Source organism: Antennarius striatus, chromosome 23 (genome assembly GCF_040054535.1).
Source record: "Antennarius striatus isolate MH-2024 chromosome 23, ASM4005453v1, whole genome shotgun sequence".
In the NCBI taxonomy this organism is placed as follows: Eukaryota; Metazoa; Chordata; class Actinopteri; order Lophiiformes; family Antennariidae; genus Antennarius; species Antennarius striatus.
In genome coordinates this window covers 2,690,001-2,703,613 of record NC_090798.1, presented here as the reverse complement: position 1 = coordinate 2,703,613, position 13,613 = coordinate 2,690,001, and the positions used below count along the sequence as shown (strand labels likewise).

General features: G+C 44.1%; 1 protein-coding gene across 3 annotated transcripts in view; it reads right to left on the bottom strand.

Moving 5' to 3' along the window:
• Positions 1 to 5,579: 5,579 nt before the first annotated feature.
• Positions 5,580 to 13,613, bottom strand: part of znf219 (zinc finger protein 219) — a 15,632-nt gene continuing 7,598 nt past the window's right edge. The window contains exons 2-5 of one of the 3 annotated variants that reach the window (XM_068307880.1): positions 12,458 to 12,539; positions 9,980 to 12,305; positions 9,693 to 9,842; positions 5,580 to 7,626 (exon numbers count right to left, since the gene is read on the bottom strand). In XM_068307880.1, the coding sequence (XP_068163981.1) occupies positions 6,470 to 7,626; positions 9,693 to 9,842; positions 9,980 to 12,302 (3,630 nt within the window). In that variant the 5' untranslated portion in view covers positions 12,303 to 12,305; positions 12,458 to 12,539 and the 3' untranslated portion in view covers positions 5,580 to 6,469. The remainder of the gene's footprint in view (positions 7,627 to 9,692; positions 9,843 to 9,979; positions 12,306 to 12,457; positions 12,540 to 13,613) is intronic. The other 2 variants (XM_068307882.1, XM_068307881.1) reach the window with 2 other exon arrangements.

The following is a 13,613-nucleotide window of genomic DNA, read 5'->3' as shown; positions in this document are numbered from 1 at the left end:
AAAGTAATTTATAGCACTAAAAAATGTTGAGTTTTGACTATGTGCGCGTAAAAACAGGTTTTTGGCACCATCTGATCAAGTTTCCTGTATTTCTTATGCAGGTATCATTAGTAATCCATGCTGTTTCAGCACAAACCGTGATGCCATTATCATATTATCCCCCTAATAGTTGGGATTTCTAATTATCAGAGAAGTGCAATAAGAAGCCGTCAAACGATCCGCTCACATGTCCGGAAAGAGAAGTCACAGACGCGCCAAACGACCCTCTGCGCCACGGAGACCAAACGCGCGTCCGGATCGTCCGGATCCGTCCCACGGAGAGGAGATCCGCGTCTCCTCCGGTGACACGGGAGTGAAAAAGTATCCCTCCCGCAGGGACACCCGCGGAACCGATCGATCCATCGATCAACGCCGCTCCTCCTGACGCGAAACGATATCCGACTGGTTGTGCGTTTATTATGTCACACAACTCTATTAAATCGGGGTTTGTTTGTTTTTAATTCTATAGCTGAAGTGAATTCACGTCTTGATGTGAGGTTTATTTCTTTTTGCGGGTCTGAGTCACGCAGGTGAACCTCCAGGTATCCCGGTATTTATAGCGCACCGACAGAACTTTACCAGACAAGTGAGAAACCCAGCGGAGTCACATTTTATAGGATTTTCACTTGGTTTAAGGGGTTTAGAGCTGGTTAGTTCATCGCTATGGCAACCAATTGTCACAATGAATACTAAAAAAAAAATCCCACAGATGAATCAATTCTCTGCGTGTCAGCATTACGCACAGGGAGTTGGGTGTCCGTATGATGACGGACTGCAGTCAAACTCGAACCCACGTTGTTCTCCATTAGCGCAGACGTCTGCAGCCTTAAAACACCCGAACCATCTTTAAACAGGGACGATCTGCGCAGTGGTTCTGCAGAAAATCAAGTAGTAGGGGTGCTGCAGGGGGGGAGTCTTCCTACAGATGGTAAAATAACAAACCCTAAGCTTTTAATATGAATACATACAATTTTTTTCCCCAAATTTTGTGGACCCTCTGGTGCCCCTTGGGGGATCCTGGGGGTGCCCGGGCCCTAATCTGCCATCATGCTCCACCAGATGTTGACAGATGCCTCCCCCATTGCAGCAGTGCTTCTGTCAGACTTCGGAACCGAGCCAAGCCGAGCGCGTTGCGCTAAAACATTCTGTACCGATTCTGAACCGCAGCTAGGTTGCGGTTTTTTTTTTTTCTGGTCAGGGTGTTTGCGGCTGAGCGCACAGAGAAGTGTGACTGCGCTCAATTACCTGCAGACACTTGTCGTGTGGTGAAACGACACGGACAATTCGCTGCAGGTGCGTGATGTGGCCCCTGACGGCAAAATTCAGCGCAATAACTCACGCAACTGCACTTGTAGCCTGCGCCAGTTGTTCCCAAACTGATCCAACCCACAACACACACACACACACACACACACACACACACACACACACACACACACACACACACACACACACACACACACACACACAAAAAAAGAATCGGCTCACCTCGCTCATTTTGGAAACGTTGCGCGGATGGATGGATGGAGTTCGGTCGCAGAAGTGGACTTCACGGTCTTCTTTCCGTGTTCAGCCTCTGGCAGGAGTCACACACACGCAAACCCACACACGCACACACACACTCACACACGGACACACACACACACACACACACGCGTGGAGAAGAGCTGCTGCAGTGTGTGAGGGAGGGAGAGAGAGCCACGACGCGCTTATGGATGCTCCGAGTCAGGCGCACAAAGTAAAGAGACGCGCGGTTCTCCTGCTGTAGAGGCTTATGGGGAAGAGGATCTCTCCCTCTCTCTCTCTCTCTCTCCCTCTCTCTCTCTCCCCCCCCCCCTCTCTCTCTCTCCCTCTCTCTCTCTCTCTCTCCCTCTCTCTTCCCCCCCCCTCCCTCTCTCTCTCTCTCTCGCCCACTCACCCATCAGGGAGCAGACTATTGGCCTGGCGCAGGGATGTAGGCTAATAGGTAATAAGAGAAGCAGCCCTGGAGCGTTTAATTCTACTCTGCGTTAATTGAATATTTATGGGTGTTTTTTTGTTGTTCTTGTTTTTTTTTAGATTCATGTAAGTCAGAATGTCCTCCGTTGATCGAGTCACATCTGCAAAGACAACGAGTGGGCTCTTTCATTATTGGCGCATTATTTCCTCCACACTCTGATGATTTTTCGCCACTAGTCGGATTAAATTCATATTTCCTATTTTAGCAAAGCCGCCAAAATAAATGTCCAGTTTCCTTTTAAGGATTTCAAAACAAATGTCACTTTTAAACCACATGCGTAAAAAATAAATTCGATCCGAATTGGTTATATCTTTTTTCCTGAAACTTGCACTTTTACTGTGTATTTTTTATTTATTTATTGAACTCAAGTTTACTTTGAAAGAAATATGAGTGAAATCCGGTTTGGTGACAAGCTTTAAATGTGTCAGACAAAATTAAAATATGTTTCAACTTAAACAATCAATAGATTTAATTATTCTGTTTGGTCTTGAAAGTATTTCTGATAATTAGAAATTAAAATGAGTTATTTTGGTTGATTCCACTGGGAGGCGCTGTTGATTCAGAAAAACTGGAACTGACAAATAGAGATTATTTCCTGGCATTAAGTCTTTTAGAGGATTACATAGAACTCAGTGTTGCAACACATGACAGGAACAACCTGAATCACCAGAATCTCAATATCACCAACAAAAATTCACTCCCAAAAGATCAAGTTTGCAAGAAATATGGGGAGAGTCCAGAAAAATATATCCACTTCCGGTTGTTTTTTCGTCACAGCCACACGGGGGCGCTGCAGAAGGGCTCAGACTGAGGATTGAAGACATGAAAAGATTTAAAACATACATTAATGTGATGTGAAAAATGGAATTCGGTGATGGGAGACATGAAAAAGAGACACTGGATTATTTTGTTTGTGTTTATTTCTAATTATTTCATTTTTTTTTTAATCTGTCCACAAAGTCATATTAGTCACTACTATGTTAGATCAGTTTTCCCTCACTGCAATGGCAGCAAACTACACAAGAGCCCAAACCTGGCGCGGCCCCGTCAACCCACAGAGATTTGTCATTTCTTAACAAGCAACAAAGTGATCATAGCCACTGATTTCATATATATAATATCTGTCCATTACATTATAGATTTTTCCTTTTGATTAAATGATCTGATTCACAATCAGGAGATAATAAGGTGCAAATTTCACATATGTTTAAAAGAAATCCCAGGGGAGACATATTGTGTTCAGTTTTCATGTGTGTGAATACAATAATAACTTTTTCTAACATTTAAAATGTTGAACATAAACACACGGCAGTGACACTTAATAAGATGGTAAAACTGTCACGTATCTCTTTTTAAACTCTGAGCAAAAATATTGACTTCAGTGCCGCATTCAGACAGGATTTTTGTCCCTGCTAGAAAACTGGGAATGAAGTCAAAGGCTGCCTTTTTTTTTTTTTTACATTCAAAACCTTGTGAGAACAATGCTACTCACACAAAGAAATCATTTTTGAAAAACTGTCATTACCGAGGAAATTTCTTTCATGAGACATTTAGATTGACTGGCAGGTTGTTTTATTCCCATCTGCCGGTGGGAGGAGTGGAGGGGGCCGTCGCTTCAGGTTTGTGCTCTCTTTGAAAAAACACAACATCGCTAGCGCTATCTGTACAACATTCAACAACACATTTTTTGTACGTTTCTGTTTTTTGTTTTTTTTAACCATAATGCCAAAACAATAATTATCATTATAAGAAGAGCATTTTTCCATCTCAATGGCATTGGACAAACACCACACAAACTGAAATAAAAATCTAATAAAGGCCTCAATACCAGATAGTACACGTCACCTTCAAGTGGTGCTTAGAGATTGACAGTTTTTACGGACGACAGAGCTCGGGACATGGAGGGAGAGCAAGCATGAGGAGAGGGAGGATGGGTTCAAGACGATGTGCGGTGAAAAGAGAGCGAACGGATGGACTATGTTGTTTGTTTGATATATATGCTTTAGAGTCACGTTGGACATGTTTTGGCACCTTATAAGACTAAATATCAGACTTAGACTTGGGCTTTGGTTTACCAAGGATTAGTTTTTGTCTAATCTACATCTAGAATGATTTTTTTTTTTTTAACTCATCTAACAGTTAGGTAGTCCATTCTTTCAAGAGTCTAGCCAGGCTAGCTTGTGATCAGGCTCTTCTAATCCCCTCATGGTCCTAAAGAGTAGGAAAATGTATGGAAACAGCATCCCCTGGAGGGGTGATGGGAGGTAAAGAAAGACAGAGAAAGAGAGAAACATCGGATAAACCTGCTGAGGTGATGAAGGAAAGGGGAGAAAAGCAAAGGAGAAAGCAGGAAGTAGGAGACAAGAGACTGAGAGGAAGAAAGTATGTAGATATAGGCTAAGTGCTTTTGGTGAGTTTTACAAAGTACACCAGGAAGTGCTTGAAACAGAAGGCACGATGGCATTGACAGTAGTTGTTAAGGAGACACCACTAAGGGACTTTCACTAAAAAAAATAATAAAAAAAACTCATAAGGTGCTCTAAAAAAAAGAACTCAGACACATTAATGCACATTTAGCTGTGGTGACAAAAAGGAAAACCCATCAACAAGTATTCGTCAAGTTGTTCTCAAAAGACTGTGCCGTCATTTTCTTTTCTCCCGGTAGGAGTCAAGTCAGGAGTCAAATCGACGGGCGTAAATCTATCGAAACCACAGCTTCACACAATTAACGACAAAAAAAAGTGACAACTTCCATTTAAAAAACGTTTGGTCTATCAATAAAGTCAAAATAAAGACAACTACTTTGGGAACTCAAACCTTGCACAGTGCTCTGTATAGACATTCCAACTAGTCTTAGCTCACAAACATTATAATCAATAATTACCTGTATCGATAACCTTTTTCTGTAAGCATCTTGAAAAGAAAATAAACAAAAGTCTGCTTTTTTTTTTTTTTTTTTTTAAACTTGTCTTTACAAAAGCTACAGATATTCTACTGGGATGTCTATGCATTGGTTAGTGTTTTTAATGATTATTCCTACCATTGTCTTTTCTTTTCTCATAAAAAAAAAAAAGAAGAGAGGGAATCCACTCGTCTAAAAGACGTCGTATTTCAAACAGAACGATTTTGTTTGTCAGATTTAGTCCTGTTTGGCAGGGAAACTGCTTTCTTTTACATTCTCTACCTTCCATCTTCTTTCCTATGGAAAAAAAAAAAAGGTTGTTTTCCTTTGACACAGTTGTCAAGTCTCTGTTGCTTTTAAAAGGTGTATCAGTTGATTGTGTTTGCAGGCTCCATCGACGTCCCCACGGGCGCCACCGACTCCCATTCCGTTTTGTTCTTCTCCACACACACACACACACACACCCACGCCGCCTTAAACACTGAATTTTAAAATTGCGACGCCTTTTTTTTTTTTAACACTCAACCTTTGACCTCTTTCGTTTCATTATGCATTGATTACCTGCTTTCTTTTTTTTTTAAATTACCTTTGCAAGCTGTATGCCCCCCACCCCCCACCCACCCCCCAAAAAAACGGCCGCTGCCCGTCGAGGACGTCCCGCTACTGTGTGGCATTTCTTTTACAACTATTCACAACACCCTAAAAACTGTATGTAACAAATATACTGCACTTAAATCGTTTTAAACTGTATATTCAGGTAAAATAAATGACCTATCACTGCCTTGATGGAAAGAAATACCAGAGACTCTCTTGACAACAATACAGTACATGAACAGGCACTAACTGAAAATAAAATTAGTGTTACAAACTATTTCTTTCTATTTTTCTTTAGGGCAATCATGTCCAAAACAGTTTACAGACAAACGGCAGTGATATATATGTATATATAGAGAGATGAGGAAGTGGCTGCAACAGTTACCTCATGCCTTAAATTAATAAGTTGAAACTTTCCCGTGATGAACTTTCCTCAGCTGCGTGGGCTGAGGAGGAAGTTTCAAACTGTCCTCCTGCCAGTAAGGAGGTTGACTTCTTCAGCTTGGTCAGTATAGAAGTCCGGACCATAGAGTTCATTATTAGTGTGGAATAAAGGCATGTGAGATGTTGCAGGATCGGCACAAGATCTTAATACTTTTCTTTCATTTTATCAAATAAGAGGTCATCTTTAAAAACTGTCCATCTTGGAATGAAGCTTGTAAATCCACCTATGCTCTTTTTTTTTTTGTTCCGGAAGCGTTTGGTGGACGATTGAGGTCTCGGAGCAAATTGGAGAGGGAAGATAATAGCAGAGACTTTCTTCTCCATCCTGTTGGAAACCTCAGAGTCAAGTATCCTCCATTTAGAGATGAAAGTAAAAAGAGGAAAAATGCAATTTGACCTAAAAGTCTTTTTTTTTTTTTTTGTCTACACAGCTACTTGTATCTTCCGCCTCTTCGATTCCGTTTCAAATGCCGCTGAATCATTTAGATCTGTTAAGACTCCTGGTTGAAGCTCAGAGCCGGCGACAGACAAATGGACCCCCTCAGATCCTGGTCCTGTGAGTCCTCCAAGCTGCTTATTTCCAAATTCTCCTCTTGTTCTTCCTCTTGCTCTTCTGCTTCCATCTTTCTCTCGAATGCCAGAATGTCTTTTACCTTGTTTGACGCTGACGCCACATTGGAGTCTGGATAGTCAGTGTTCTCCAGATGTTCTGCTGTATCCTCAGAAAGCCCATTGAGGGCCTTGGCCAGCCCTGATGACCATTCCCCAGTGGGTACCTGGGAGACCGCCTCGCTCCCGTTACTCCATATAGTCATAGAGTCGGACTGATCCAGTCTGGGTTTGGTGGCCTTTGGGTTTCCATCGTTCCCCAAGTTGTTAGAAAGGCCTCTTTTGCGTCTGGACTTACTGGTGTGGTTGACCTGCAGATGCATGGCCATCAGCTCTGCTGAGGATGTTCGGAACGGGCAGAACAAACACTGACTCAGTTTACCCCCGGTTGAACTATCCCTTTCGCCATCCATCCCACTGAAAACCCCTCCTTCCCCTTCGTTCAAGCCTCCGTCCTCTTCCGTCCCTCCCAGGCCGGGCGAAGGGCGACGGGATAGATCCAGGGGCTCGAACCTCCCCTCCTGAGTTGAAGGCACCGACCCTTCCTTCTCACTTGATGACTGAACCATTCGACTAGTAGTAAGAGGTTTACGGCGGGACACTTTGGGAGCCTTCGGCGGTGGAGACTCCCTGATCCAACCCCCTTCCATTCCACCTTGGTAAAGGGCGCCCATGACCCCAGAGAGATATCTATACTGGGACTCCAAGTCAACATCTCTCAGAGCTGCCAACGTCTTCCGATGCTCCCGCTGATCCGGAAGGCCTAGGAGCCAGGATTGTTGGCCGGACCGAGTGCCAGGACTGTCGGCCGGGCCTCTGGCGACCGGGCAGTGGTTGAGCTGGGATCGGCGCTGCTTAGTCAGCCCAGAAGTTCCAGAGGTCAGACTGTTGATGGAGGAGGCGCCACCGGCAGAGGAGGAGTTGGACGAGGCCGCCAAGGCATTGCGTTGCTCCCGGTGGTGCCGCTGGAGGTGGTACTTTAGTGAACCTGACTGGGTACCTGCATAGTCACAGTGGGGACATTTGTAGGGTCTCTCACCTAGAGAAAATAACATTTACAGAATAAGCTGCGGGTAAATGAAATGGGACATTCAAAAAAGGTTAACCTGAATCTGCAAAGACTCTGAAAGATCCATCGATTTGATTGTTTTTTGATTCCTACAAATGAATTCAAGTCTTCGTATTAGTGGTCTTCATTCCATCTTCAATTCATTGACTGACAAAGGCAGGAAACCTTATTTATTTTTATGATCTAGTCACGGTTGAAGAAGATAAGTCCTGGCAAGTCATAGAAGTCCAGAAATAAGCATTTAGATTTTTTTTAAAAATTGTCATTTGGAAAGCAACTGGTGACTTTGAGATGTAGTTATGCATTTTAAAGGGAGATGGCAGTATTCCATCAACGGTGAAAATTACACTGCTGGGAAAGATAAAGGAGGGGGAGGCGTCACGCCAGTGGCATGTCAACAGCAGGAAACGTATTGCATATGAAAAGCATAAATTATCTTATTCACTAGCACACAAATAATGAACAAAAGACAAAAATGGCTCCTGATGAACGCTGGTGTGCAGAAAAACTATGAATGATTTTGATTTTGTTACTGAGGTAAAAAAATTTTTTTTAAATACTTAGGAAGCAACCAAGTGGGTAAATCTTCACCAATGCAGATCTGTTATTAAAAACCATAATGTGACTCACATATAAGAAGCTCTTACTATGAAGATCTATCCCTAGATTTTTTAAATTTACATTGGTAAATTATTAATTTGATAGATATTTATGAAAATTATAATCCACTAACGCTGATTTTTCTTCTTTACCTCACTGTCAAGATTTGTCAAATTTGACTTTCATCATATTTTAAAGTCTGCAGCATTATTCCATTTACTGTTTCAGGATTTCTGTGACCCATATAAATTCAAACACTTTGAAGCTAATGTGTGTTAGCTCTTAAGGGGATGGTAATGCATACTTTTCCTCCCGATTATTGCAGGAATTGTTATTGCAGTGAAATCTTGTAATTGCCCTGTCTCACAATGTCAGGAATCAACTTTTAAAAATCTGGAGCCCGATGATGAATGAGATCTCCACCAAAATCTGATGTATTGTTCTTAAGGCCATACTTCTCAGAATTTTTTAATCAAAATCACCTCATACCTTTTTTTTGGGGGGGGGGGGGTAAACCTGCTAATAGTCAGACAGACAAACTAACTCCAACAAAAACACAACCCCCTTGGAGGAGGTAATAATGGGATTAAAGTCTGGAGTGTAAAAATCCAATTGAACAATAATATCAAGTGAATATTATTACTATCTGATGCCTTCTCTTAAATTACTTATTAAGTGATAATCACTTGATCCCACAGAGAAGTAATAGTGTATGAGGAACAGAGACGTATGCTATCATAAATAATATAGCTGTCATGTGATAGGTCCTGTGAGCCATGGATAAGTATTCATTATGATAATACTAAATAGGTTTCATTGAATGCATTTCAGACATTGTCTTCCTGTAAAGACTTGGATGGACTCTGATTACCAGTTGGTAGAGAAAAAAGGAAGAAATGGCCAAATTAAATAGAAGAGAAGTCCTAATTTTGATCAAAAACATAAACTGAAGCCAAATAATGAACTGTGAGGGCTCTAATATAAAAAAAAAAGTTCAACCAGTCTAAGTTTTACCATTAAGAATAGTCAAACCACACAAAAAAACCCTAAATATTCCAAGTTTAATTACAAAACATTTCATTTGTATCCTAAACTGTCTTGTGAATGAGGTCACAGGTCAGCAGGAGAAGTGAGATATTTACTAAGAATTTTGCAGTTTTATTCCCCAAAGTATCTTCTCTTTTCTCCAAAACTACCATTAATATTCCCCCCCGAGCCATGCATTAACAAGAACTTGCTCCAGTGGAGCTGCTCTGTTTCCTGCAGTAGAGTTCTATGATTAGCCCCGGCCAGATCTCCTGGGTGAATGTGTTAAAATGAAAAAGGTGCTGCTGCTAAAGCCTGCATGTGAGACTTACTCTGTGAAATCTTTGCGTGGATTTTCTTTTCTTTTTTTAAAGGTTAACAAAAAAGTAAGCGTGTTTGGTAAAACTCACCTGTGTGAACTCTCAGATGTACTTTAAGATGATGCGAAGAGCGGAAGGCTTTACCACAGTAGGGGCAATCTTTTATTCCTCTGCCACGCACTCGCTCCCTGGTGGAAACTGAAGGTATGGAGGAGACCGAAGTCAAGCCATTTTCTTCTGCTAGTAAAGAGACAAAACAGAGATTTAATTTAGAAAAGAAAACCACTGTGAAAATAATAGCGTTTTTTGATAATCCTCTTGCATGTGAGCAAATCAAAACCAAAAGCCAAACTAAACGACAACAGATCTGATTGTACCTTTGAAGCTGGAGATGACAGAATGAAACCCTGTCGCTGGTCCTGCCTGTTGCGATCCACCACTTTGCAGTTTGGAGTCTTGTCTCCCTTCTCCACTTTGTTGGGATCCACCAATCAGCATCTTTGATTCCTGTCTCCCCTCATTGCTACCTCCTCGTCCCAACCCCACTCCTCTATAACTACCTCCGCCTTCCTCTTCACTGCTACCTCCTTTCTGAGGCCTCTGGGTATGAACGCGGGCGTGAACCACCACCTGCTGCAGACTGCGGAATAGCTTCCCACAGTCTGGGCATTCCCATGGCCCTCCTGCTCCTCCGGCATCTTCTCTTGAGCCCAGGCCTCCAAGGTACGCCCTGACCTGGTCGGCGTCTGCGATGACCGAACTCCGACCTGGGCCTCGCTGACCTTGCTGTTGGCCCCGCTGATGGGGCCTCTGCTGCTGCTGTTGAGCTACCGCTAAGCTGCGAGCCACCAGCTGCCACCAAGTTGCCTGGTCCCCTCCTCCATCTGAAAGCGATGCTGTAGTTTCACTTTTACCCCCTCCTCTTCTCGCTCCCCCTCTCGCCGAGCTGTCAATGGTGCCTCCGCCGCCGCCACCGTTTCCCATCTCTGCCACCTGAGCGACAGCTTGAAGTCTCTCCATACAGCTGGCACCACTGCTGTCGCTTGGCAATCCTAGGTAGCCCATGATGGCTGACTTGCTTAAACCCATCCCGATTCGGCCTCCACTTTCCCTCTCCAATCTGCCTTGTCCACCTCTGCCGCCCCCTCGCTGGGCAAGAAGGAGGCTTGAGTAGAGGGCATTTAGAGACTGGTTACTAGCAGAAGCCTTGTTCGGCTGATCTGCACCTCCGGGCCCCCCAAGGCTTCCCAACCCAGCTTTCAGCCCAAGCTTGTTGAGATGTACTTTCATGTGGTTTTTGAGGAACCAAGGCTCCTTAAACCCACGACCGCATACCTGACATTTATGGTCCAAGGAGTCCTTGTGCTTTCGCATGTGTCCTTTCAGGAACCAAGATTGGGTAAACCGCTGCCCACAGATGTCACAACGAAATGCTGGCAGTGAGGGAGATCCAGCTACTGTAGATGCCGAAGTCATCTGTGGGGTACTTGGGGCCGGGGTATGGGTCGGTGTGGGCAAAGGAGTGTCAGGGGTTGCAATGACTGGCCTGGAATTGAAGGCCAGTGCAAGAGCAGGTACCTCAGGGGATGGGTGGCACTCCTGCAAGTGAGATGCCAGACTCTCCTCTTGGCTGGCAGAGAAAGGACAAAGAGTGCATTTATAGGGGTTGTGGAGAATGCGGACATGTCTTGCCAACTCTGAAGCCGTGCGGAATTTTCCTTTGCAGGCATGACAGCGAAATGTAGGCGCTATAGGAGTAGAAGCACCCTCCACGATACTAGAGGAATAGGGAGAGGTTGCAGAAACTGGGTCTTCTGTAAGTGGAGGCGTCAACGGTGTGCTGTCATCCAATAAAAAGTTGGGGTTCTGGTCAGTCTGTAGGCCGTTATCGAGACATTTGACCTCGCCGCCGACACCCACGTCTTCTGTGAGATGCTGGATGAGAGTTTCTGGCAGTAAACGCTGATTTGGTTGACTCTTGTGATGCTGCATTAAGTCTTTGTGGTTATGTTGGATTTTAAGGTGCTGCTTTAGGGGTGTTGAGGGGAGTCCAGCCTGGTATAGGGCTGAAGCGCGGCGGTCTCGTTCCAGACTGTGAGCACGGGCATGAAGAGACAAAATGCTTTGGAATCGAAATCTCTTCCCACATACATGACAGGGAAACCTGAGAGCGGGTCCCGTCGAGGCTCCTCCACCTCCAGGCGTTGCCCTGGTGACGGTATCTTTCTGAAACAGCTGGAGATCGAGCTCATCATTGCAGTTTCCGCTTTGCCCCGATGAAAGGGCCAACTCCAGGGCTCCGAACCCAAGGACAGGTGCTGATGGTGTTGATGCTGGAGAGGAGTCCAAACAAGGGTTGCATCCAGCTTCTTGTTCCACCCCTCCAGGGAACAAAGCCACCGCGGGTGTCGGGGATGGAGGAACTCCATCTAGTTCTTCCTCCTCATCGTCTTCGGGATCATCGTGGTGATTGCTTTCCTCGAGGAGTGGGAAAGGAGAGAGGGGGAAATAAGGCGTGGTCTCCAGGCTCCTAGGGGAAGGTTCTGGGCTGTGAATGGGTAGAACAACAGGGCTGTCGGGCAGAGAGAGAAGGGTGTGAGGAGAGGAGGCCTGGGGGCTGTGGTCCAAGGACGGCAGCGTTGTCGGGGATTGGGGCTGCTCACAAGAAAGGGACAACACACACTCTGGTGGAGAATCCATCCTCTGTGGAGGTGGAACAAAGTACAGAAAAGAATTTGCAACTTTAGAAATGAAAAATAAAGGATAAAATCATCATAAGGTCTACAAAATAGCCAAAAAAACAGGTTCATATGTGTGAAAGCATTGATATGTGTGTGTGAACGACAGATAATTACCAGTGTGTGTGATGTTATGCCATTCTTTAGTGTCTCGGCTGATGGGGGACACACTTCTGTGGCAGCCTCTGCTTTTAAATATCTGGAGACAAAAATAAACCCTGATGATGAATGAAGACCTTGACTAAAATATGAATTATTTACAATGAGGAATTTAAAACAAATAAATGCATTGCATCGAGTCATGGCCTGTTTAAAGAGATGTTTCAGACATTTATTTAATCTATCATCTAACTTGAAGACTTGAAGTAAATTAGCAACATCAACGTCGATGGAGGTGTAAATGCTTTTTAGGCAACAGAGGATTCAATCCAATTTGCACGTAGAATTTGTTTCATCTCATTACAATCCCATGTTAACACACTTTTTTTTTTGCATGCAAAGGTTTAAAGTTAAATCATCTGATCTTCCTTTACTCCTATTATGCGTGCATCTGAACGTGTAACAGGTGTGCACCTGTTCCGTGTGTTCACAATGCATCCCAGTGTCCACTTAATAACATACATGACCATTAGTCTGGACTCTGTCTTTGTGTTTTTGGGGGAGTTAAAGCCACCACCACAGGACACGGACTGTCCCAAACAGGATGGGCGCGCAATGTTTGGACTTCCCCACACACCCTTCCTGTCCGCTCGTACAGTAGCTGCTTTTTGCTTATATCAGGAGCGTGTACACACACTCACACACACTTTGGTACAGTATGTACACACTGACGCAAGCAATACCGTTCAGATCTCGCTGCCTGGGTGTGGCATCTTTGACCCGTTTTAGACTGCTTAGTCATGGCTACATGGTTTAGAGCGTGTACAAATGTAAGCTCATTGGTTGTAGATTGTAGTGCAACTGTCACCCCAGATAGCGGAGTCAGCTAAAATACTAAGTGTGATATACAGCGTAGTGAACGCAACTACTTTGGCAAGCATTCCCAAACATTTTGAGTGCACAGCAGTTTGCATCGGACTGGTTTTATGCATATTGGCGGTTTTTTGTCCATCATTTCGGCGGAGTTGAGGAGCGATGGCGGTGGCGGCGGCGCCCACAGCCCAACAAAAGGTCATCAATCATTGTGGCAAAACAATGGAACATCTGTGTTCGCAGGTGTGTCGCCCATATTTGTGTCCGTGACGCCGTATGGTCACGTATGTGTTTATATGAT